Here is a 23,967-nt window from a genome sequence, read left to right on the forward strand (position 1 = left end):
CTCAGATGTCTCATCATCTACCACAATTATTCCTGGAAAAAGACCAAGAAGTGCCCTACAGAATTCTTCTGCTACTGTCTGTAACGAAACCCACATACATAAAAATACAGAGGTGTTATCGTACATATACATGACAATGCTGGTGACTACAGATGAGATTAGGAATAAAACCTTTTGGAAAACCTCAAGGGATGGACAGCGGGGAACAGCAGCTTAAGAAATCTTCTCTCATGGGTTTTGCTCAAAATAAATCTATGGAGGGAGCCTATTCCCTTTGCTTAGGTGTCAGCTTAGAGCTTTCCAGGCACAAACCAGAAACATCTCAGAGACTCCGTGATGATGGGGGAGCATCTCCAGCAATTCAGTCGGGTACGCTTCAGCTGCAAAATGAGCTCAGGACCGCGCAGAGCCTGCAGAGGCTTGGAGGGGTGGCACACTGCAACTGAGGGGAGTCACCAGCAGAATTTCCCTGCTCCACTTTAAGCAGTGCAACTTAATGGCATATCGACATCTTCTATGATATACATCCTGTGATCAGTGCAATTACTGCATGTCATCACCACTGTAAATTTACCCAGCCTGAAACCATTTTAAACTTAAACTGCATACTTAAGAACTACTATCCACCTCCTCTTTGTAAATTAGCTATATGATTTATCTGTGGGAACCATTTCAAAAAGTATACATTCAGAAATACATATACCACATGATGTCTTTTCCATATGGCATCTCATAATTATTTTGCTGTGTGTGAACATGATGAAAACAGTTTCATAATTCTCTGAGGGTTAGGGTAAATTATTTCAATTAGACATATTTCAGAGCAAACATTACCTTAGGGTTTATTAATAATAGTACCTGAGAAGGAACAGCTGCCTTTTAAGCGGCAAGAGCTGTCAGCTTCTCACTGCCCCCCTGTAGCACCCCTTTTGTGACTCAAAAAAAATGGCAGATTTTCTCATGCTTTACCTAAACAGAGAACTTGGCAGCAGAGACCTGGTTGTAATCCTCAGCAAGGGAGCTGGTGGGTGGATTTTTTCTCTATAAACTCTTGTATAAACCACACCAGTCTCCTGGTATTTATTTTGTGTAATGTTGGAAATCATACACAGATCCAACAGGCCATGTAAAGGAGTTTTGTAACTTCCTGAAACCCTTTCAGGCAAAATCCTTTCTCCAACAGCAGTCCCAGGTCATCAGGATATTATCACCATTTTTAAGGGCAAGGTTCCTTGGCCATTTGTAATAGTATAGCATTGAAAAGATGAAATGCAAATCTAAATTAGATCAGGTCATTATTAGGAATTGCTATTAGCACTATTAAAAAGAAAATTAGCTCCATTGTCGAAGTCTGTGGACTGTTTTGTAAGCACGGGGCTTACAAACAGATTGCTTTGCAGCTTTATGTGCTCTGATCGTCATCTAGCTGGTTTTCCCTATTAATACCATCATATGACATGCACTGATTTTTGAGCTACCAATTCTGTAACAAAACCCCTCTGCACAATGTAGCCCATCTGCTTTGGGGCACCACACCACTCTGCAAGTGCATCTGCCTCTTTGCAAGGAACGCTTACATTTTGTCACACAAATGCCTAAGAAACACCTAGGTTCGTGCAAGCCCCTAAAACGCTGAAGTGGAAGTGAGCTGAGAGCCAGTCAGGGAACAGGCATGGAAAATCCCTGCCTCTCCTCGCCCTGCACAGCGCGGGAGAGGTGAGTGAATTGACCCTGAATACACAGTCACTAACGCTGGGTTGAAAAAAGGGACAGACCTACGTCCGTTGGCTAATAAATAATGCAGGTACAATCACAGAGAAGGCTGCTGTGACTGACTACTTGTAACAACTTGTGGGCTGGAAGAAAATTGTTGTGGCGCTGTAGTGGGAGGTGAGGGCATCAGCCCCCCACCAATCCTGCTTATTCCAGCCTCATGCAAGGAGTGGGGCTGAAGGCACCCAGCATGGAGAGAATAAAAATTTAAACTGGAATACCTGTAATAACATCTGTGAAGAGTTTTAAAATTAATATGCTGAGAATTGAGCTCTCACCTTGTCAGTCTCTGAATCCAGCAATCCCTTTGTGCCTAGGAAGAGCGGGCTTCTAATTAATTTAGCATATCACAAATAGATATATACACACACAAACAGCACAAAAAGAGAGAAAAAGGGTGTATTTGCATGCATAACTGTAGCTATAACACACATGTACAAGCCCACGTTTGCTTGAAAGCCAAAACCAGGATATCCAAAGCTTAGTTATCACCTGGCCAAACACGACTGTTCCACTGCATCGTTATCATACTCTAATCTTTTCATCTACGCTACAAGAGGAAAAAAGCATTTCCAAAGAGAAAAAGCGATTAGTAAAAGGCATTCAAGCTATAAAATATTTCCTTTTGGTTCAGGTCCTAGTATTTTTGCCTGGCTCAAGTTCAGGAAGCTCTATAACTTTGCTGAATAATTTCCAAAGGCCTCTTGCCTGTATCTTTGTGTAAGAACACTCACACTTCGCCTTGAAATTGCCACCTAAAAGAAAAGGGAATTCATTTGCTTCTCTGACTTCTGTGGTGTAATGAAGCCCATGGATTTCTACAGAGCTATTTGCCTGTCACTTCTGCAGAGGTCACTTCTGGTCCCAGCCCCACAAAGACCTTCAGCTCTGGGTGCCCTGTACTCGAAGGTCCGGGGGCAGACTTTCTTTCCCACTTGTGGATCCTGCTCCAGTGTATAGAAACCCATAGTAAGCAAACAAATGAGAACCCTGAGCCCAAGGCCTCTTTAATAAAATGAATAAACAAGCTTTTGTCTAACGTTTGGTCTTTGAAACTACTACCTCATTTTGGGAAGGCTATATTCTCAATCATGGAAACTTCTAATCTCTTCCTCCATGTCATCCAAGGAGTGGACTGACCTCTGACCTTTGCTTTCCTCTCTACTTAATCCCATTATTTATGCTCTTTCACTCCATAACCAGACAATCTTTGTTACAGTTCAAATGCTTTTATACTTTTCAAAATCCTACACTTTTCCGAGTTCAAATTTTTGGACAACTGTCCTGCAGAAACGAAGCTTATATGTTGGCCACGTCTGCCAGACCTTTTATTCCTTAGCCATTTGCAAATTCATTGGCTTATTTCAATCCAATTCAATAGAGAGGTAGAAGTCCTGAAGATAATTAAATTCCTGTAACTTCTGCAAACATTGGCAGCTGGAGACAGGGAGGGGATGGAAAGGAGTGCCTGTGCTGCGGGAAAAGCTGCAATGTGAGGCTCTGCAGTAACATTTCTGCTGGCTTGGCCTTGGCCAAGAGGCACATGCCTGCGCCTGGAGAGCTCCCAGTCTCTCGTGCAAACAGCAGCTCAAGGGAAACTGAGGCACGCTCTGTAGGCTGTATGGAGGGGACTGGAGGTAGTGCCAGAAGGTGAAGCCGTTAGTACCTGGTGGGAGAGTAGGGGGATGAAAGACCCAAATCCACAGGCAATGAAGCTTCAGCAGCTCTGCATCTCACGGTACAATGTTTATTTTGCTGTTCTCATTTCCACAAGTGCTGATTCTTAAATCTGTGTTTCATCCTGTCTTTACAGAGAAATATAAGAACAAGCAAACTGACGTGGCTGCCTGGTACCCAGAGAGGAGAATTTTGTAGCAAATTCAACATCCACACATAAAATGTTGCCATTTGCCTGTAGCTTTTGAACCTGAAATCTAATGACAGCAACGAAGCAAATGTTTATACTGGTATTTGTCTTCACAGTAGTTTCTGGTATACGGCCCGGCTCACGCTACTCTTGTACCTGTTCACAGTGATGTTGCATGAGTGACTTGGGTATATACTTGTGCTCAACAATTACGCAGTATCCTCTGTTGACAATGGGACTAAGCTGGGAGTCAGGAGACAGACTTCCATCTGTTTGTAAAAGGTTGTGGGACCGCAGAAAGTTTTCTTCTTTTTTTTTTCCCTCTATCCTTCTTTTTTCTTCTCCTATACTTTGCCTTTTTTGTTGGTTTGAGCTAAACGTCCTGGGTGGAAAGACCTTTTTTTTACCAGATGTTTGCATGAGCCTAACACATTGGGAACCCTTTCTTAGCTGAAGTCCAGATGGCCTACTGAAATGTAGATAATAACAAGACTCCAGCAAATACTGATGTTCTTATATCTGTATGACAACATCACCTTTGCAATGGGAATGCTTGTCTGTATGTTTTTACTTGTAAAAAAAAAAAAATAAAGTAAAAGAATACATTTTTACTTGTGTATTTAACCATAATAGCCCCACTAAAATACAAACATGAGACCTTAAAAGTATCAAAGTATCTCCATCAAAATTAATGGACAGTTTGTCAGAGATCAAACTTGTTTTCTGCAAAAATATTAATAATTCTAAGGCATCTGAGATTTTTCCATGCCTGTCTTGTTTCTCTTCTACTGTGTTATGCTGTGCTGCATGCTGTACCCTGCCTGTTAAAAACCTATCTTTTCCCTTGCTCAAAAAAGAAAGGCTGGACCTCTCATGAATGTTGTCTACCGCCCACAAGTCTGGCTCAAGACCCATCTATAAATTTCATTTGCCTTTTGAAGAGACAAAATTTTCCTTGACGAAGGTGATTATCAGGTATTAAAGGCTAATCTTATAATAAATTTCTGAATTAGTAAGCTTATTTCTTAACTAGTCAAAAGCAAATCCCTCTTGCTCATACCTTGTTATGCTAGCATTGCATGCTATCGTATCACTGGTATTTAATCATTTGTCAGGGGGAAAAAAAAATCTCAAGCAGAGATATTCACTCACTGAAATGAGCTAAGGTGGCTAGGTTACTCACCATAATGTGTTTTTCAGATTTTTTTTTTTTAATTTTTATTTAATCCCAAAGGGCTTTTATTTTTTGTCAATTTGTACAATAAAGTTCTGTTTTATGAGACTGACTTTGCTCATACGTTGTTAGTGCACTTAATTAAACTCAGAAATGCTTAATTCTTTCTAGGGCCCTAATTCTGTTCTGAAATACAAACAGTGTTATGTGCCCTCAATGAGAGAAAGTCAGTGTAATTTGACACAAATTTCAAAGACCTCCCCGAAGCCTTTCTTTCTGTGTCGTGCAAAGGAGAGGGGAGGGAAATGGTTGAATGCTGGCTTTTGAATTGCCCCCATTTTGAAGGTGAGGACAATCTGCAATACTTGGACCTGCTTCTAATACCCCTGTAGTCTGGATGCACGGCTTGATTCAGGTCCATCTGTACCCAAAAGCAGGAATAAATTATGCATGTGAGGGGCTGCAGCAGCCTTCACATTAAATATTGATCTGCTGGTCCTCTGCCACTCTGCAAGACCGTGCATCTCCAGATCCACCTGTCTGCACCATGGTGACAGCAGCTCCCCGAGGAGGGGCTTTAACTTTGCACACAAAGCCCATTGTCCAAAATAGGTGGATCTAGAGCAAATTTCTTGAGCGCAATTTATTCCACGCCCTTGCTAGCATAACAAGTGTTCCTGAGCCTCTGTAGATATGTATTCAAGAGGGAGCTGTCTCTCTACATTTGATTTTACATTTCCTTCAGCTAGTTCAGAGATCCATAAGCAAAATCCAGCACCCAGGGACATCCAAGAAGACTGTGAATTCATAAACAATAAATGGTTTACAATCATACATTCCTTAACATTTTGATTTCTGACAGGTAGGGTTTGGATAACTGCTTCTGGGCAGCATGCAGACTCTGCGTAATACAGCTTTATTCACCTACACTGCATATTTCACTTGACTTGCTTCTAAGAAGGATTGCATGAGAATGAGGAAACAAAAAACCTGCCCAAAGGGTGTTCAGGTGCTGGAAGCAGGGAGACATCACCTATGCTCTCCCAACAGTGGTCTGGCAGGCAGAGCTACCTTTTAGTAAGAGGGAGCACATGCAGCACCCTTTTCAAAGGCTCCACTCATGCTTGCCACCCAATGAGACTAATGGAAAACCTCTTTCTAATCCTACTGCAGCACTCCTCAACCTCAACGTTGGGGGCCACGCTTTGCAAACGCACTGTAGCTTACAAGTCAGATCACACCAAAGCAAGCCCTGCTTCCTGTACCTTTTCCCCAACTCCCCACAACATAAACTGGCCATGTGTTTGATCCAGAGGAAGTTCTGGAGCCACACAACACTTCTAACCTCTATGGTAAGGTACCCATATTGCAAAGAACTGCTGCCTCAAGAGACTGGTAAACCCCCGCGAGTTAAAGGCTAGATCGTTACATTTGCCTTCCAATATGACCGAAGACACAGGCATCAAAGAAATACCCTTTGGGGGGTCTCCCTCCCATCCTGCAGCATTCTCCTACCTCCAGACACAGGTCCTTGACGTACATTAGAAGACCAGAAGCAGATGCCTTCTCCAGCCCACGTGCTTATCTAATCCACTTGTCGATGTGTTTGTCGGTAAAGGTGCTGACATTTGCTTGAGACATCAAAACTGCAAGACTGAATCAGACCTGTGAAGTGTACAAATAACAGAGCGTTAAGTAATTTCTTTTACAAGAAATAACTGTAAGCCATTTTCCCAGTATTCCTTCACTACATCCAGATTTCTAAGTTGCAATGAGTCATTAAAAACATTCCCAGTTTTCTTCTTATTAGACACTCCAGACATGTTCCAACAAGCATCTGTGTAGCCCGACCGTGTAAGAAAGGCTGGAAGGGTGGTATGGTCAGGACTGAGATCTAATAGCACCCTTTAGCTAAACATTTCCCAGCAAGAGTCACATATCAAAGTTTTTCCACAGCTGAAAACATAAAGTCTTACTGAAAGTTACTTAGTAAGGGTTTAGTGTGGTGTGCCCATTGACTTCGTATTCCAGCCAGACTGAGAACTCTTACAGGCTGAGCCTTTACTATTGTATTTCCTTTTTCTTCCTAATTGCAATGAAGCCAAGAAAGCACAAGGTAGGAGAAAACAATGCAAGAAAAATGTAGGAGAACCATCCCCTTGTCTTATTTTCATAAAGAAAGATTTGGATTTAGCTTTTGGGAGGAGATTCAGCTCAGCTGACATTTTCACATAACCAGTACATCCTTCCCTATCTGCTGCACTGAGCCGAGTTCAAAATAGCTGAATAGAAATAACTAGCAGGCCAGTTGTGGATCTGACATTCAGAATTAAGCAGATGGTAAGCACAAAAATACAGTCTGGGTTAAATATTGACCACATTTGCCAGAAGCACAGACACAGAAACCCTAGCCACATCCAGATCATAGGCAGAGCACATACAGATCTACCAAAACAGTAAGAGCAGAATTCAGTATAAATTATTCTGTGTTAATAGTACATGGACATCTGACAGTATTTTTCTTTTATGCACTTTTTTTTTTCTTCAAAAGGATGGAATTTCACTCTGTACTGGACACTTTGGCCAAGATCTTTTTCCCAAATGGATGCAATCCCCTTTCTGATCTGAGTGCCTAACACCAGTCTCCTACCATTTCATCCAGACACGCTGCCCCCGCCACGCTGACGGGTAGGAGGTGATATTTAAAGCAATGCCAACTGAACACAACAGGGGATAGGCATAGCAGAGGCAACAGAAGGAGGATTTTGCAAGAGCTCACTAGGTCATGTTAAACTCCTTCTCTGGCCACATCCAGTGTCCAGCCCGTATGTCTGAAGAACTTGCTGTAAGCCTTTGTTATTTATTTGGAAATTTACTGTGGCTGTGGTTTGACTCTGTGTTTTGGAGCTATTCTTTAAGTGATATAGTGCACTTCATCCTTCATAAACTATAACCAAAAGGTGTCAGTGCCTCAGACGACAGGAAGGCAGATGATCGATACCAGTGGATGACCTGGTCTCTATAAGAATGTTACTTCTATGTCAAAATTTCTACTGAAGAAGAGAAAGCAAGTGTGTAAGAGCTGTATTTATCAGGTTAAGAAACTCATACCTTTGGCCAAGCATCAATAAAAGCCTCATAGACAAACTTCTTTGTTTCTGGCAGGAATAAATATTTATTATTGCACTGGGAAAAAATATTCTCACAAAGCCTAAGTATTTTAATAAAAAATTTAATATGTTTATTTCTTACAGACAGGAGATAAAAAGCTGTCAGAAAAATAATGGTTTAAATTACAGTGAGATGTTTTCTTTACCTATTCTTTCTTTTTCTTCTTTCCCAAAATCTATGCTGCGTGCTCAGAATTTTTATTTTTAGTAAGAAATGTCAAGGAAACACTTTATGGTAAGTGGCTGCTCACTATTAATTCTTTTGTTATCAAACGTGGGAACATTAATTACCATTAAACGTTTTGGCTCTAATATAGATTTCCCACAAGAAATTCTTTACACACATATACAGACCCTATAATCTAATCAAGCAATTTTCTCCTACCTACTTGGAAGGGAAAGAAAGAGCAAGATTGTTATTGTTATTTCTAGGTTTTTTAATTCTGAGGAGGAGGAAGTACAAGAGAAACTGGTAATGGGACCTATATAAGAACAGAGAAAAACAATAACTATTCCTACAGCCAGTGTATGTGCTACTCAATTGGTAACCATACGTTCTAAAAGGTAAAGTACCTTAATAAAAGGTAAAGAAATTCAGTAAGAAAGACAGAAGTATGTAGCTCTAAGTCATCAAGCAAATGTATTGCTCTGCAAAAGCAGTGGTAATAATAATACTTTGCTTTCCCTCAAGACAAAAAAAGTAACGTCTGAAATAATTTAGCAGCGATTAGCACAGTGCTTTCTAGCGTATCTTGCATACAGCCCCAATTTCAATGAAAGTTCACATTTAGCGACATAAACATAACAGAAGTTTAACGAGATAAAGAGGAGTTGCAAATGCTGGCTGTTGTGGACAAGGTAGTCGTGGGAGCTTGTGCTGCAAACTGTTGGTTTACACAGGATAAAACGGGGCTGCTGAACTCTTTGTAAAGATGCCATCATCAGATTTACTGATTCTCACATTGGCAGGTACGTTCTCTAAACCACTGGAGATAATTTTGCAGAATCAGGTTGTTATTGCTCCTCAGTTGCCCCAATTTGAATAAACATGATGAATGAATATACTGTACTTCTCAGAACAAACAAGCTGCAAGCTCCATCTTAAGCACAGAAGCTACAGTGTGACTGATTAAGTATGTATGCTGCTTGCCAAATCTCTGCAGATCAACACAGAACTTAAATCTCACTTTCACTTTTAGACTTATAATTATTCTCAGAATGAAGTTTCCATAATGAACAGTTAAAACCATTTATTTCAAATATTGATTTACAACTGGAGGCCTTACATTAGCATGTGTCTTTGTCACTTTGGGCCCTTACGACTAATCAAGGTCTGTGCAGACAGAGGAGAAAAACTCCATGTCGATACCCTTCCCCGGAACACGGTCCACAGATTGCACTTTGAGGTCCAAAATCACTCATCCAAAATCCAGCAGCAAGACAAGGCAGCCAGATTCCAGCAAAATCCTTTCCTCTCACTTCACATTAGATTTAATTTTTTTAGTCCGTTCTTGCAAAACTTTAACAAACAGGTTTTAATCCCTGCACTCATGCCCTCCCACTCCAGACAGCTCCCACCATTCCTGCCTCTGAGCTTCAGCTCCTCTGCATCCTCTGAGCTCCTCCACAAGCTTGCTTTTCCTCCCTGGGACTCCGGTGTCCTTTCACTCTTCTTGCAAGTAATTCCAGAAACACAAGTCTTTAATATAAAAATTCAGTCTTCTCAGAAAAGACAGTCAAACATTACTTTTTTCTTTCTTCCCCCCTCCCCCCGCCCCGAAAAATCACTGAACTGACATAACTTCACAGCTTGGTCAATTCCTACATTATTTTCTATTTCCCTTCCTCAGCCTAACAGGTTTTTACAGATTGCAAAGCAACTCAGAAGTATTTTTACGTAACCTGCAGCACAGGCAGCTGCTGAGGTGCTGCAGAGGTTCTAGACCATCTATGTGCAATGGTGCATGGCTGGACTCTGTTCACACACTTCCCTTAATGAAATCCTTTAAGGGGCAGAAATAATGGGACATGAGGTCATTGCAGGTCATATCAATTCCTTGATGATGGAAATATTTTAAGAAGAATAGTTATTCCAGTATTTCAGTAGTTCCCATAGATGCACGGAAACTCTATGGAAAACATCAGCTCGGATGCAGCGTGCAGTCATTTTGATCTGCCAAAAGCATTGCTGAAAGATCCTGACTTCCCATCTGCTCGGTAGATAAACTGCATCAAGGTCCCTCCAGTAATGTGCTACAGTGTGGATCTAAAAGGGCAGGAGTACGAAAACATCCCTTTTCATTCTCCTCCATCCGCCAGCAGGACTGAGGGCTAACCTACTTTCTCCCAAGGAGTCCTTCTCTCTCAAAGGAGCACACCCATACCAGCAGCTCTCCAGCACAGTGACTCAGAACGCAGAGCGCTAACTCACATATATTATTTGATCACATTTTAGCACCAAACTGCTTTTTCTACCCATCAGCCCACAGTTTTTCCTCCTCCCAGGATGTCACGGAGTTATTGACATTGACAGAACCAGGTTAACAGTGACTAAAGGAACACTACAAATTCCTGCCCCTAGCACAAGTGATTGAATAATCCATTTTTTTCCTTTCTTCTCCTTTTTTCCTTTTTTTTTTTTTTTCCCTCCTGATGTAAAAGTTTGCAAGCTCGGGACAACAACAGGTTGCAATACAGGTTATTTAAAACCACACCGCAAATGTTCATAGCCTTTTTGCAACCTGACTGGGTCATCCAGACCCCTCTCCAAATTCCTTTGTAAAGAGTTAAATTCTGACAAGTTATTTTCTTCAGCTGCATGAAACCCCGAAAAGGTAACATGAAATTGCATAGCATACCCACGTACTAAATTTTGAAAAAAAATGCAGGGTTTTTTTCAATTTATGCCAGAACTAGTGAGAGCTACCCTTATCTCAATATTAGTCAATTATAACCTGAAAAAAAAACCACAAGCGACTGTCATAATTTCCAGTACTGCATTTTAGTGTTTTTGAGCTATTCAAATGTGATTCATTGGCTTATGGTTACCTTCTGGGAAAAAACAAATAAATAAATAAATCTGATAATTTTCAGCTTCTACTACAGAAGAGACAAAATGCCTATGACTTAGAGAACCTGTCACAAGTTATAAGCATAAATACCGCACTTTTATATCTTCGGGAATAACTTCAAATACACAGAACAGCCCCTGGTTTTATCTTATTTTTTCCATTAATAATTGACCTACATAAGCAACCAAATCCTTGGTACATTTTATTGGCATAATTTACATTTCTCTTACGTGTACTGTAGAGTTGTCACTGAGTCCCTAACCAATCATTACAGAAGACTGAGGAGTGGAGCAATGCTTTAGTTGCTGCAGTATTTAGGGGAAGAAGAAAAAAAAAAAAGATAGAAGAAAGAAAAAAAAAAAAAAAAAACCTCAAGAAATGAACAACCTGGTGGAGATTTCAATCCATTAGCAGCATTGAGCTTGCCAGTTCTTTACTGCAGCATTTGACAAGGCTCTGAGCCAGAGATTAAGGCACGTCTCCTGAGGAAGGAAAAGAACAGGAGCTTCCACACTTCATTAAGGATATGTTTTATTTGCAAACTGCCAACCTACAGAGTGGCACTGACTTTTGGGTCATGGAAAAGGTTGCCGTTGTGCACTTGAACCGTGCCAAGCTGAGTTGGATAACACTCTTAAAAAAGAAAATCAAAGAAAAATGATAAGAAAAATAGGGAAATCCATGACTGCAAACCACCTAAAATAGGACTTGAAATGTAGCTTGTGCTCCAATCAGGTTTTTCCTCCTTAAAAATTGTACTAGAGCAGGACAAGTGCCCAAAACAACAAGGAGCAGTTAGCTACAAAATGCATATTCATGCTGGGTTTTTTTATAATTTAAACATACATTTTCAGATTTATTCCACATTGATTGCTTTAAAAATGTTAATATCCCTATAGAGTCAAGCCTTATCATTATTTGATCCTTTGCCAAAAACTGTGCTAGCATTCCACAACTGTATACATTTTACTAAGCTATTGTTGCTTTTTCATGGCTTGTTTTTCAAAATCCAAATAGAAATGCAAAACTTATATAGTTTAAAGTATAAATCATAAATCACTCATCATAAAGGGCCAGTTCTTGGAGTCTTTATTTGGTATTTGCACTGGCAATTTCCCAATCATTTTCAAATGGAGTTGTTGAGTAAAGACATGGATGCCAGTAAAGGTAAATTTTCTCCATTCCAGGAAAAAAAAAGCTTTAACAACAATTTTCTCTGTTAGGTCCCAGATCCTCTTTACATCAACAGGATAGTCTGCAACGAAAGGCGTTCAGAAGTTAAAGGTAAAAAAAACCAAAAGCGATGTTACTGGGAAACTTGCCTAAGAATAGGTAAATTATACTATCATAATACACATGACCTATTTTCTCAATTTCAAATATACATATATGCACTAATAGTGGTCATCGACAGAGCTTTGAGCTGCTCAGCCTGTGCAACCAGCTGGTAGAGTTGCAATCGCTACTACAGGTATTGCAGTGGGCTGAGGGCAGCAAGTGATGCCAGCAGAAGGTGCATTTCACTGAGATAAAAATCAGAGCTTATGGTTATATATCACCTTCAATACCTAGGGAAAAGCAATGCAATTACAATTCCTTCTTTAATCTGTAGCTGAACTAAAACCGCTTATGGACAGAAAATGTTCCTGCTGTGTCTTCTGCTTTTCTTCATTGCCTATGAAAATATGAACCTGATAAACTACAGATGCATAAAGTAGTAAGAATTTTTTTAAAGTACCGCAAGCTCAGCAACCTTAGTAGAATTTCTCTCTCTTTTTTTTTTTTTTTTTTTTTTTTTTGGTAATGCATGCAGATCTCATAGTATTCAAGTTTATTTCACATGTCCATGCATGGGTCTATCAACCATGGCTGAGTTCTACTTCTCCTGATAAATTTCCTGATCTTCCCCATTTCACAACCTTTAATGAGAATTTCAAGTAGGACAGGTACTTTCCACATAACCCAAAATGGCAAGATTTCATGACAACTGTAATTAGCAGCAAAAGTAGCAGCCTGCCTCAGACCTGGCAAAGGCTTTGGTAAGCATCTTTAATGAGATCAATGGAAGATTTGCTTTGCTCTGTTCCCAGAACTGCTTTGCCTTTCCTCTCTGTTACAGTCATGCAGAGAAGGGAAAAGTCAACAGCTGTAAAGATATTGGTCTTTTTTGTCTTATCCATTCAGGATCAACAATTTTCTGACCTTTGAAGGAACAGCCAAGCTATTTGTAAAGCTGAGGTGAAGGCTAGATTAGGATTCAAACTTCATGAATAAAATCATCAGCCAAAATAGAGCATTCATCCAGAGAAGTATGGCATCTTCTTTTGGTCTTATGAGTTGAGAGAAACGAGTGATTGGGAAAAATAAATTTAAAAAAAAGTGCAAGAGAGAACTTTTGAACTGTTGGCCAACTCTGCTTTGCTCCTATAAATCTTCTTCACTTGCCATGCTCCTTTTGCAAAGAAAAAACCCCAAAAAACTAACAATAAAAACCCCAAACCTATAAACATTAGTTAGCTTTGTGGTAAGGTGTTTGTCTGCCAACCTGAGGTTAGAAGCAGAGCTGGGATCCCAAGAGCTAGGCTTTGTATTATAGTATTGTATTTTTGATACGGTAGTTAAGAGTCAATTACTGTTTCCATTATAAACCCTGTTTTCCAAGGGTTTATACCTCAACCATTTTCATTTCCATCATGCTGAACTTGGCATACAAGCAGTATGGATACACATTTTTTTAAATAGACTAAATGAGGTTGACCCATTTTTAGATACAGAGTAGACAGAAACTGGCAGTTGGTTTTGACTTTTGATTCTTTGAATTTCACAAACTATAGTTTCACTTTTAAAAGTAGATTACTTCAGAGAATTAGTCTCTGTGGTTGGGTCTGATACCTCATCTCTTCTAAGGAAAATTTATTTGCTTTTTTTACAAAAAATATGGAAGCCTGTTGAGAAAATTCTCCCTTTAAGAGCTGATTTTCTATGTGTAATTTCAGATGCTAAGGCCCCCAAGCCATATGTCCCAACAGTGACTGGTGCATATCAAGTCACTTACAGCTCAAAAGTGGATTTTATCCAAGTAACGTACCTCATTTTGTAAAACTGGGGGTGATGCATCAATCCAGAGGTCAACATCTTCAGTAATGATCTTTCCAGTGACTGCAGGAAGCTTTGGGCCTGACAGATTCAGTGGAACTGGCTCACGGCTTTCCCCACCAATGACTCAAGGTTGACAGTGCAACACGGGGCTGTCTCGCCGGCCAGGTGAAACCCAGGACAGAGCGTACCCTTGGTAAAGACCAAAATCCAGATGGCCACTGGCTGCCGGAGCCCTCTGTCTGGGGCTGCGTGTCACTCGTAATTGCACACAGCAGATGCCAATTGCTTAAAAGCTACTTCATCTTAGAAAACTCACTTTGCCAAGGCCACAACAAATACTTTTCTTTGACTTCAATTTCCATGCATTCCTTCCACCTGAATTTCCTGCATTTTTTTTGATTAATTGAAGATAGCTGGAATCACAGAGCAATGACACAAAAGTTTCACAATTTGCCTTTACCACTGTTAGACTGACTCATACTGGGTTCATCCCTGTAAATGTTTCTAGAAAAAAAGGTTTGTTTCCTCTGAAGTACAAAAAACTCCAAGCTAATTTTTACTAGAAAAGTTTCTGATATTCTTCCCCCAACAGAACTGCTCTGCAGTCTAAAAACAGAGCAGCTCCCTATTTTTAAGATGACAAATAACACCCTGAACTTCTAAAACACCATACCATTAGCATCTCAATTTTTTTTATTTTTTTTTTTTTTACAAATCCTTTTTAGAGTACACCAGTAAGACATGCAAGTTTGATTGTACTAATTTTACTCTTTGGGAAAAACAGTCACAGCTTTACTGTGACTCACCCAAAATCGCACAGAGGATCAGGGTCAGAGATAGGAGGAGAGCAAACATCCCAATTCCCACTGCCATGTTTCAGGCTTTCAGCGGGTTGCTTTCCCAGCGCAGAGACTGAGCAGAAAGCTATTAGGTTCTAATCCAAACTTTGCTGACGGTGATTGATTTCAATAAGCTTCAGCTCAAAACCTTATTTCTCATTTATTCTGGAGAGACATGCATCTAGTCTGTTGTATGTAACATCATCCAACGTTGCCACCTCTCCGCACACCCCGCATCGCCGCAAGGCGAGATACCAAACTGGTAGGTGTAGCACTAAGCTTCGTTGCTGCCACTGTTTGCGTCGTGTTGTTAGGTTGATGTAATTTTCTTCATGCATAATAGATAAGGCATATTACAGGGGTGAAACGCGCACTCTTGGGTTACTGTCTTCCCTTGCACTGTCTACATACAATCACCATGGGCTGTATGTTCTGAAAGAGCACGCTCAAGATCATGTTTTTGTGAACACTGACAACAACTTTCTTGAAAGCTATCAGAGCCATCCTCATTATCCTTTATGGGCTGTGTAGAAAATGTCTCCACTATTAGACATTTAACTGGAGTGCGGCAGAATGGTTTTGCTGGCCCCCTCCAGTTCTTCGGGTAAAAGCTTTGTTCATAAACAGTTTCTGCTTTTTTTAATGACCCTCAAGCGGTCCCTTCTGGTACACTTCAGTTCCCTTTCTAGTGTCCCATTGATTTTACAGACTTTAGGAACTTGCTCTTAACCTTCTGCTTTTTTCCTGGATCACTGCTGAATGATTAGGCACTATACAGCCTTTTGTTACCCCGTACACTGAGAGTGATATCTGGAGAATTAAAACACCAGTTACAATAATATTTGCTAGGGAAAGAGACCGCTCTTCTCTCAGGGCTATTCACCCTATTTATGTGCATGATTTTTCTAGGAGAACAAGAATTACTTCAGACTCATAGGAAAAAATACAGGACTATCTGCTTGAGTACGAGACTGAAATTCACTCAAAAGCCTACGCTTGTACTGTGGATTTTAGCAGCAGAAGCCGAGGCATTTAGTGTTGGGAAGGGTGGGCCAGAGCCTGGAATATGGTGGGCAGCATGTAAGAATAAAAAGTAGACATTAAAAAAAAGAAAAAAGAAAAAAAAAGGATTTTAAAGGATTTTCCAACTAAAGTGTTTCCAGTTATCTGATTTGATTCACATGGAGCCACATCAGTGCCAAAAATGCATATTTGTTGGGGCTGGGTTTTTTTGAAGTTAGAGGAGTTTGAGTAATACCTTTTAAGACATGCCAGGTAAATCCAACAGAAGGATGCTTGGTGCAAGGACATCCTCCTAACCACGATATAGCAGTGGCACAGCCTGTGAGTGAATGTGCCATTCCCCATGATGACCCTGACCATTCTCAGATGCTCTCCTTCCACCGAGATCTTGCTGCAGGAAGGACTGATCTTCCCTCGGTGATTATAGGACTTTTTCCTCTGCTACATCCTTCCCGAGCATCATATCAAACTTTTTAAAGGTAGATTAGTTCCTTGAAAAAGACAAAGGACAGAGCTCCTGTAATACCCTACAAACCTGACCCCTTTCCCCCAGTTTTTCCAGGGGGACCAAGTTCAGGCAACTCCATTTGCATCAACAGGTTTGAACGGCATGTGGAGACGGTTGCAGCCCAATTACCGCCCGCTCTCAGCTTCTGCTGCCTAGCTGAAAGATGCTGGGGGGGGGGGGGGGGGGGGGCCGGGAAGTGAAAAGCAACCTTTTAAAACCAGGAAAATAATTCGCATCGTTGTTGTTGTTGTTGTGATGCCAGCTGAAAAGGAATCATTATAAAGAGGTTTCTACTTTCAGGGGGAAGACAGAGGACTCACCCGAATGATCCTAGTTAAGGGCCTTAACAGAGAGACGGCTTAACGTCTCTTTGAAACTGGTGAGTCTCCCTGCTTGGCTGAGTTTGAATCGTGTGCTACTGCAGTAACATTTCACAAATAGGGATACCCCCTCCTTTTAAAAACTATTCGCTCCTGAAATAGCAACACAATTTAGCAATATTTTGTATCAAGACAATTACATTGTAGTATTATTGTAGTCTTAGTACCTCATTAAAACAAAAAAATGTTAAATCCTTGTTTTGTTGAACACAAGAGATGAATAGTAAATATTGATTTAGAATGAATGCAAACATTTCCCTAGGAGTGGATAATTACAGCCTTTCTATGCAAAACACTTATATTTGAAGAAGCACTTCACTTACTTTGCCATGTGGTATACATTCTTTAGTACATTTTAAATTATACGTTGTCCTGGACAGTGTCTGCTCTATAATTTCTTGTGTCTCTACACCAGAGTCAGTATGTAATTTTAAACTGCAAACTTTCTGCCAACTAGAAAGGGAGAACAGGCTTAACTCTTTCCCTTAGCTGGGCTCAGAAATCAATTCAGACTGCACACATAGTCATAAGACCAGTGAGCTCAGTGCTCAAGCAGCAAAGAACAAGTTTGGTCTAGCTGGAATTTAACAAAGATGCTGCTCCCAGCAGTCCTCGTTTTCACATGGCATTTTCTGATTATGTATGAGGCTTGATGTGCTCTAATTTCTAGCCAGATCACAAGGAGTCCAAATGTTTGAACAAAAACTTTACTTCCAGAGAATTCACACATGAACTGAACATTTGAAAAAGAGCGCCTAGGTTGAGAGCATTCGAACGCATATTTGAAGCAAATGATTTATTCTACTCATTTTGGCATTCAGATGTGTAGTTCATTTGCAGACTGACATGGGATGTACCCGGCTCTTTCCAAGGAGGGTCAGGCATTTGTGTGGTGCCTCACGAAAGGAGGGGACAGAATTTATGCTCCAAACCCTATAGCCCTTGTCAGGCATTTTAAACTGTGTTGGTTTATTAGGTTGCAAGACTGGGACATAAATTCATACACAACTTAATCAGGCTACATGAATGTGAAGACAATATGCCCCTGTAGTAACTTGAGAGATTAATCCAAATGACTTGTGAATTTTGTTATCTTATACAACCACAAACATCCTTACTGCACGTATTTTATCGGTTGAGTTTTCCAAACCTGGGACCTTGCACCTAAACGACTTTACTTTCATAAATATTCACATCCTCATCCCTCCATTCCCAAAACAGAGAAAAGCCCAAATGGATATTTAAACTCATCCCAGATTAAGCAGCATTTAAAGATGCGTTTACAGCCTCTTGACATATCATGCAACGAGAAGCTCATATGTTTGGCTGGATACAGAAACTTTAGGTCCCACAGAAGATTACTGACTATGGTTAATTCGTTGCAGTAACGAGCACTACAATGGTACTCAAAGGAAGAGCAAACAGGAGCTGAATGTGATTCCAGACATTGACCACAAATTGCATCGAATAACCCAGCACCAGCACACTGAATAAAAGCGTGGCGCTGGTAGGAAGCTGTTACACGTGCCATATATTCTGATTATCTTCAATGGTTTTTGTAAAACATAAAAAGCAGCCTGTAGCTACAGGTCTTACACCCTGCCACACACACTGGCACACTCGTGTTTGCTCACAGAGCAGATCCCACTATTATTCCTGCTGGATTTTTAGCCTGGAAATCCATTGAGTATCTACGACTGTACATTAGACTTAAGCATAGGTTTAAGGAAAAGTTTCTGTATTAGTGGAGAGGGGGAAAGAAACTAGATAAATTTAAATGAAAATAGAATTCACTATTTCAAAATCATTTCCCAGCCAGGGAAAAAATGAAATATGAGAAAGAAGAAGAAAATAAAAGTGTAACAAAATATTGCAAGTGTTAATCAAAGCAGCAAAAGCTGGCTGGGAGAAGAAATGCAGCGCTGATGCCCCATATTTTCTCCAAGATATTTCTCATGAGCCCCACACTTCACCCACCACCAGACCCTTTCCATGCAAAAGGTTTATTCGGCAGCTGGTTGTCTAGAGATACATTTCCCTAACATGTGTTTCCTAAGAACCAGCTTTGTACTTCCAGAGAAGCTTAGCAGAGCATTAAGGCAAGAGACTCCAGTCCTGTGGGCAAAGTTATGTGTCTACAAGGAAAATATTCAGCTTCCCCACTTGGCACCTACCCCTGCGCTATTTGGAAGTAGCCACATCTCTACCACAGCACCCAGGATAGTCCTGCTCAGAGCGACGGAAGAAACCTTCCACTGGAATTTACTTGCTTTAGAATTAGCTCTTCCCCTTGCCCCCTATCCTGAGGATTTGCATAACCATAGGGGAAAAGATGACACGAGATAAAAATAAATTTGGCTGCTACAGATCCAAAATCAAGGGGAAAGTGTCAGAGCACTGTTTTGCTTTGGGTTTTAGTGGAGACAAAATAACTGAAACTACTAGGACAGATAACGTATGACTAAGAAAATTCCCTGAGCAATCAGAGGATGTGTTTTCAGCTTTTTTACATTTTAGTTTTATTTTCTCACAGCAATGAACTAGGATGAGATTGGAGTCCCATGACCAAGCTGGCGCAATCCACGCACCCTACCTGGATAATCACAGATTGTAAATCATCATTTCATAAGAATTTAACTTTTCCGCTTCCAACATAATCAAACGTAGTGGTGAGGGGGCCACTAATCATGACAAAAAATATACTTCAGATTCTTTCTTGAAGTGCCAACTCCAATAAGTTCTCTGAGTAAAATTAAATGTGTGCTCTCATTCCAAACCACAGTTTTCCCCTGGGATGGACAAATCTCAAGTGGGGGCTGAAAGGCCAGTTGTACCACAGCCCAGGGTTACACCCATTTTTGCAGTTTTTTTAACTACTGCATGTAGTATAAATTGTATTCCAGCCCACTCAGTGACTGCGCTTTCCAGCATCGGTAATAAAAAAATATGTCTTCATAGTTTCCACATTCCAGCACTAACGAGTGGGCCAGTCCATATCTTCCCTCAGTTTCTCACAGTTTTGTGTTTGTTTGCTTTAAAGGCTTCTCTGCGAAGCTAAGGGCAGAAGAGAAAGAAAGATCTGGTGTGTGGTGTAAGCGACGGTTGGCGCCAAGTCTGAGAACAGTAACAAAGAGTCATTTTAGAGTAGAAATTAAAGTGGAAAAGACTTATTAGTCCGCACACTTCATCTCCCTGCCAACGTGAGGTTGCACCACAGAGTGATGCTTTTTCGCAGGCTCAGCGCTGAGCCCCGCTCCTGCCACCAGCATGCTCCCGCCCTGAAACAGTGCCATTTGGGCCCAAAAGGCAGCCCTCGACATCCCAACACTGCAAATCCTCGAGGAGAGCACTTCACCTTCTGAAGCCTGCCAGAAACTGAGCATCTCCATTCCACATGCCGCCAGGAGGACCTGCCCCAACCCATCCTCCGGCAAAGGAGCCGACCACGGTGCCACTGTGCCAGTAACTGCCCCACCACCACAGCAGCCAAAGCAAACAACATGCCATGCAAATTTATAACCAAAAGCAGAGCAGAGGCCAAGCAAAATGCCCTCCTGGTGGGAGTAAGTATGGAGACAAGACTTTTTTTTTCCTTTCTTTTATTTTTTTTTACCACCCCCCCACCCCCCTTCTCCTTGAAATGGAGGAGAAATGTTTCTTGGCTCCTCACCATGAAATACAGCATGGGCAAGGGAGCAGAGGCAAATCTAGGCACTGGCTTCGGCAGATATCGATCTCTCTGCACGCTGAAGTGGCTAGTGACCTTTGACAACCTCACCCTCAGCCAGAAAGCAGATTCAGGGAAGACTGTCTGAGATAGAAAGAGCCATTTTAGTCACTTTTTAGCCTAGCAGTCCCTCAGAGGATATGAAACCCTGGAGAACATACTCTTTCTGGTAACACAGGAGAGAGTACAAGACGAGCAAATGCTGCAGCAGGGTGGGCAGACTGGAAGAAAAGGGTGGTGTGGGGTCAAGTTTTCCCATCCTGGTTCCCAGATCATCTCCAGAAAGCTGATGGCATAGAAGGGAGCTAGAAAGGATGAAGTCCTTTGCTCATGGCATGAGTCAGATGCAGAGGCAGAAAAAAACAGTGGAAGCGCCAACGGACTCACGCTATTTTTTTTTTTTAAGAGTAATTTCATTCTTTAACAATACTGGCAGTCAGGAAAGATGCCTTTTTTGAAAGTTGTCGTGTGTTTAGGGCTCCAGTATTCCCCCCCAGACACATCCATCCTCCATTCACAGGACTGATGGCCAATGCATTCACGGCTAACTCGGCACATTCCTGATCCCTAGGACCGCTCTGCGTGTGCAGAAGGACTTTTCACAATGCAGGCAGTTGATCCACACACACTGCGGGCTTTGTCCAGGACTTCTCAGTGTCAGGCATCCAAACTGGAGCTGCTGAAGTCCGGAAACAGCCCAGACAAATAACCGAAACACTATTTCTCTGTATGCAGAACACTTTTAAGCAGAATAAGTGCACTTGGATTATCCCAGCTGTGTAGGGGAACAACCTTAAAAGTCCACGATGCCACTTTAGTGGACCCAGCAGACAGGCCAGCTAGGGAACAAGTCTCTGTATCAAATGATAACCATGGGTAGGTGAAACAAATCCGAATTTCCTAAGTGCAGAGAACGCTTGCAGGGCTGGTGGAGACTGTACTTACCATACGAAAGTGTTAACAAGCAGTGAAAGAACTGAAGCGCATCTAATTAAAAATGCATACCAAGGCATAAAGACAGAGTATAAGAGTAAACAAATGGCAGAGACCAGATTTGTTTGCAATAAATGAAGAGGAAAACACCACACAATGCAAACTCATCCAGCATGGAGGATACGGAGGGAGGCGAGCAGGCAAAGGCACCACTCTGCAAAACCTCCCAAAATGAAGTACAAGGCAAGTGAAAAGTACGTGGCATGCCCAGGCACAAACAAGCGGGATAAAGAGTCAAAGTGGTGCAGAGATATGGTCCTAGGCAAGAACATTTGCCATTTCAAAATAGGTACCACATTGCAATATGCTCAGACCTAAAGATGCTGCCAAGCAGAGCTCCAGCTCAGCATACAAACAGGCCATCACAGGACACAGAACTAAACCAAGCTTTCGGGGGGGGGGGGGGGGGGGCAGCGGAAGAAAGTATATTTTAATATTTCTGCTCTAAGCTATCTAGAAAGATGCTAGAGTTGGGCTGGGCAGTTGGGGTTGTCCCCCTCAAGCACCTTAAAGAGCCACCTCTGTTTTAGCAGCTGGATGCGAGGAGCTGATGGTCATTACGAGTGTCGCTGCCTTCTTCGCATTGGGTTTTCAGAAATACCATTAGCAGAGCTCTTGCAGCCAGGAAATACTGACACCCACTACCGCTAGTGTGTTAATCATTCCTGATTCTGAACAACGCCAGAAAATAAAGTCCAGCTGCTCTGCTAAGACTTGTGTATGTCACACCTTTACCACAAGAAAACTGTGGCCTGTCCAGAGCCGGCAGGAACTCGGGGACATTGGCAACAGCTTGTCCCATCTTCCCTCGCCTCAGTCACGAGGCCACCTTCCTTTCTTCAATAATTATTTTTTTATTTTTTTTTTACATCCTGCAGCACTGAACAATAGTGATCATACTATTTCTCAGAAGCAGCGTTTACTTGATTACTGCAGAGTACTGTCATCTGTTTGTTTTTTCAACACATGATAGGCCACTGTGTTCATCCTCTTGGGATTCCCAGCCAAGCGCAGTTCCCATCCAAATGGGGATAGAAGTTCAATTTTATTTCACGGTTTTGTCTTCCTTACAACAAATCTTTTCTGACAGTGTTTTCTGACTGCTAAACTGTTCCGTTTTGAGCGATTGATCTAAAACATCTGTCTGTGAGATTAAAAACCAACGTTGAAGGGATACTGCGACTCTACGCCGAAGGTGTGGAAGATTTCGAACATGAAACTAGTAAGCAACAGGAGGAAACTTTTAGGCAAATTCGTGCACTGCACCGCGTGGATTTTGAGGCGTGCATCTTTCCCCTGAAAGTTTTGCCAACTGCCACATAATACAGGAAGTCATGCTTCAAAATATTTAAGGTTGCATTTCTCACCATTTCCTTCTTATCTTTCATAAGACTTACATTTTAAAATGTCAACTTACATATGGGAATGTTTAATCTCAAGGATGCTGATCCATCAGGAAACTTTTAAAATCTTCTCTGAAAGTTGTAGGGGTTTGTGTTTTTTTTCCCCCTCTGCCTCTCCCTTCTCTTAATGGATTGCTTCTGTTTAGCTTGTACCTGCTCTTCCAGCTGACATCACCCCCCAGACTCGAGCTGTTCTCCCCTTAAAGCAGAGGGAGTGGCGAAGGGACTGATGTACATGTTTAGTAATACAGTTGAGGGGGGAATATATTCTGGCATTTTAGTCTTCCAAGAAATACCATAAAATGATAAACCAGCTAATTTCACTCAGAACAGATTTAAACTGTGGAAGTTTGTGTGCAATGAATGCACAGAGTGTTAGTTCTGAAGTAAGTCTGAATACCATTCCCCATGCTTGCAATTACATTTTTGTTTAAATTCCATTGCTTACAATTTTGCCATGTTATTATATTTATTTTCCATATATATGTTCCTTACTGCCAATGTAAATTCATTTAACATTAGGCATAAAACAGCTTTTCAATACCTTTCCGTTATTTGGCTGTATAATTAGCTTCCTAAAATATGATTTATTTCACTTGATTTAGTTTTGGCAAGGAAGTAGGGGGCATGGGGGGTTCTTCAGAGCAAGCACAAATTTACTACTGGCAACACTGCTATGAATGGCATGGAGACCAGCATCAGAAATCCACCTTATTCACAGAAAGGCCAAATCTATTGGGGATTAAGTGTAGCCCCTCTCCAGCCTCCCCCCTTCCCTGCCCCCCTTGGCTACCCTTCAACATTTACCAGCTCGTGGATGGGACTGGGACTTACTGCCCAGTTCAGAAAAAGTGGCTATTACAGAACACCACCAGTTCCAAGTGTGCTGGATTGTGTCCAGGCAAAATTTGTTCTTTTCTTAATAACAACATCACATCTT

At 41.3% G+C, this 23,967-nt stretch overlaps 1 protein-coding gene across 1 annotated transcript in view; it reads right to left on the bottom strand.

Annotated features, from left to right (window-relative positions):
• The window catches only part of LOC119152353, a 66,787-nt gene that overhangs the window by 10,393 nt on the left and 32,427 nt on the right, over positions 1-23,967 (bottom strand). The window contains exon 9 of the mRNA XM_037397520.1: positions 6,330-6,479. Within this exon, the coding sequence (XP_037253417.1) occupies positions 6,400-6,479 (80 nt within the window). The 3' untranslated portion in view covers positions 6,330-6,399. The remainder of the gene's footprint in view (positions 1-6,329; positions 6,480-23,967) is intronic.

Source organism: Falco rusticolus, chromosome 8 (genome assembly GCF_015220075.1).
Source record: "Falco rusticolus isolate bFalRus1 chromosome 8, bFalRus1.pri, whole genome shotgun sequence".
NCBI classification, from domain to species: Eukaryota; Metazoa; Chordata; class Aves; order Falconiformes; family Falconidae; genus Falco; species Falco rusticolus.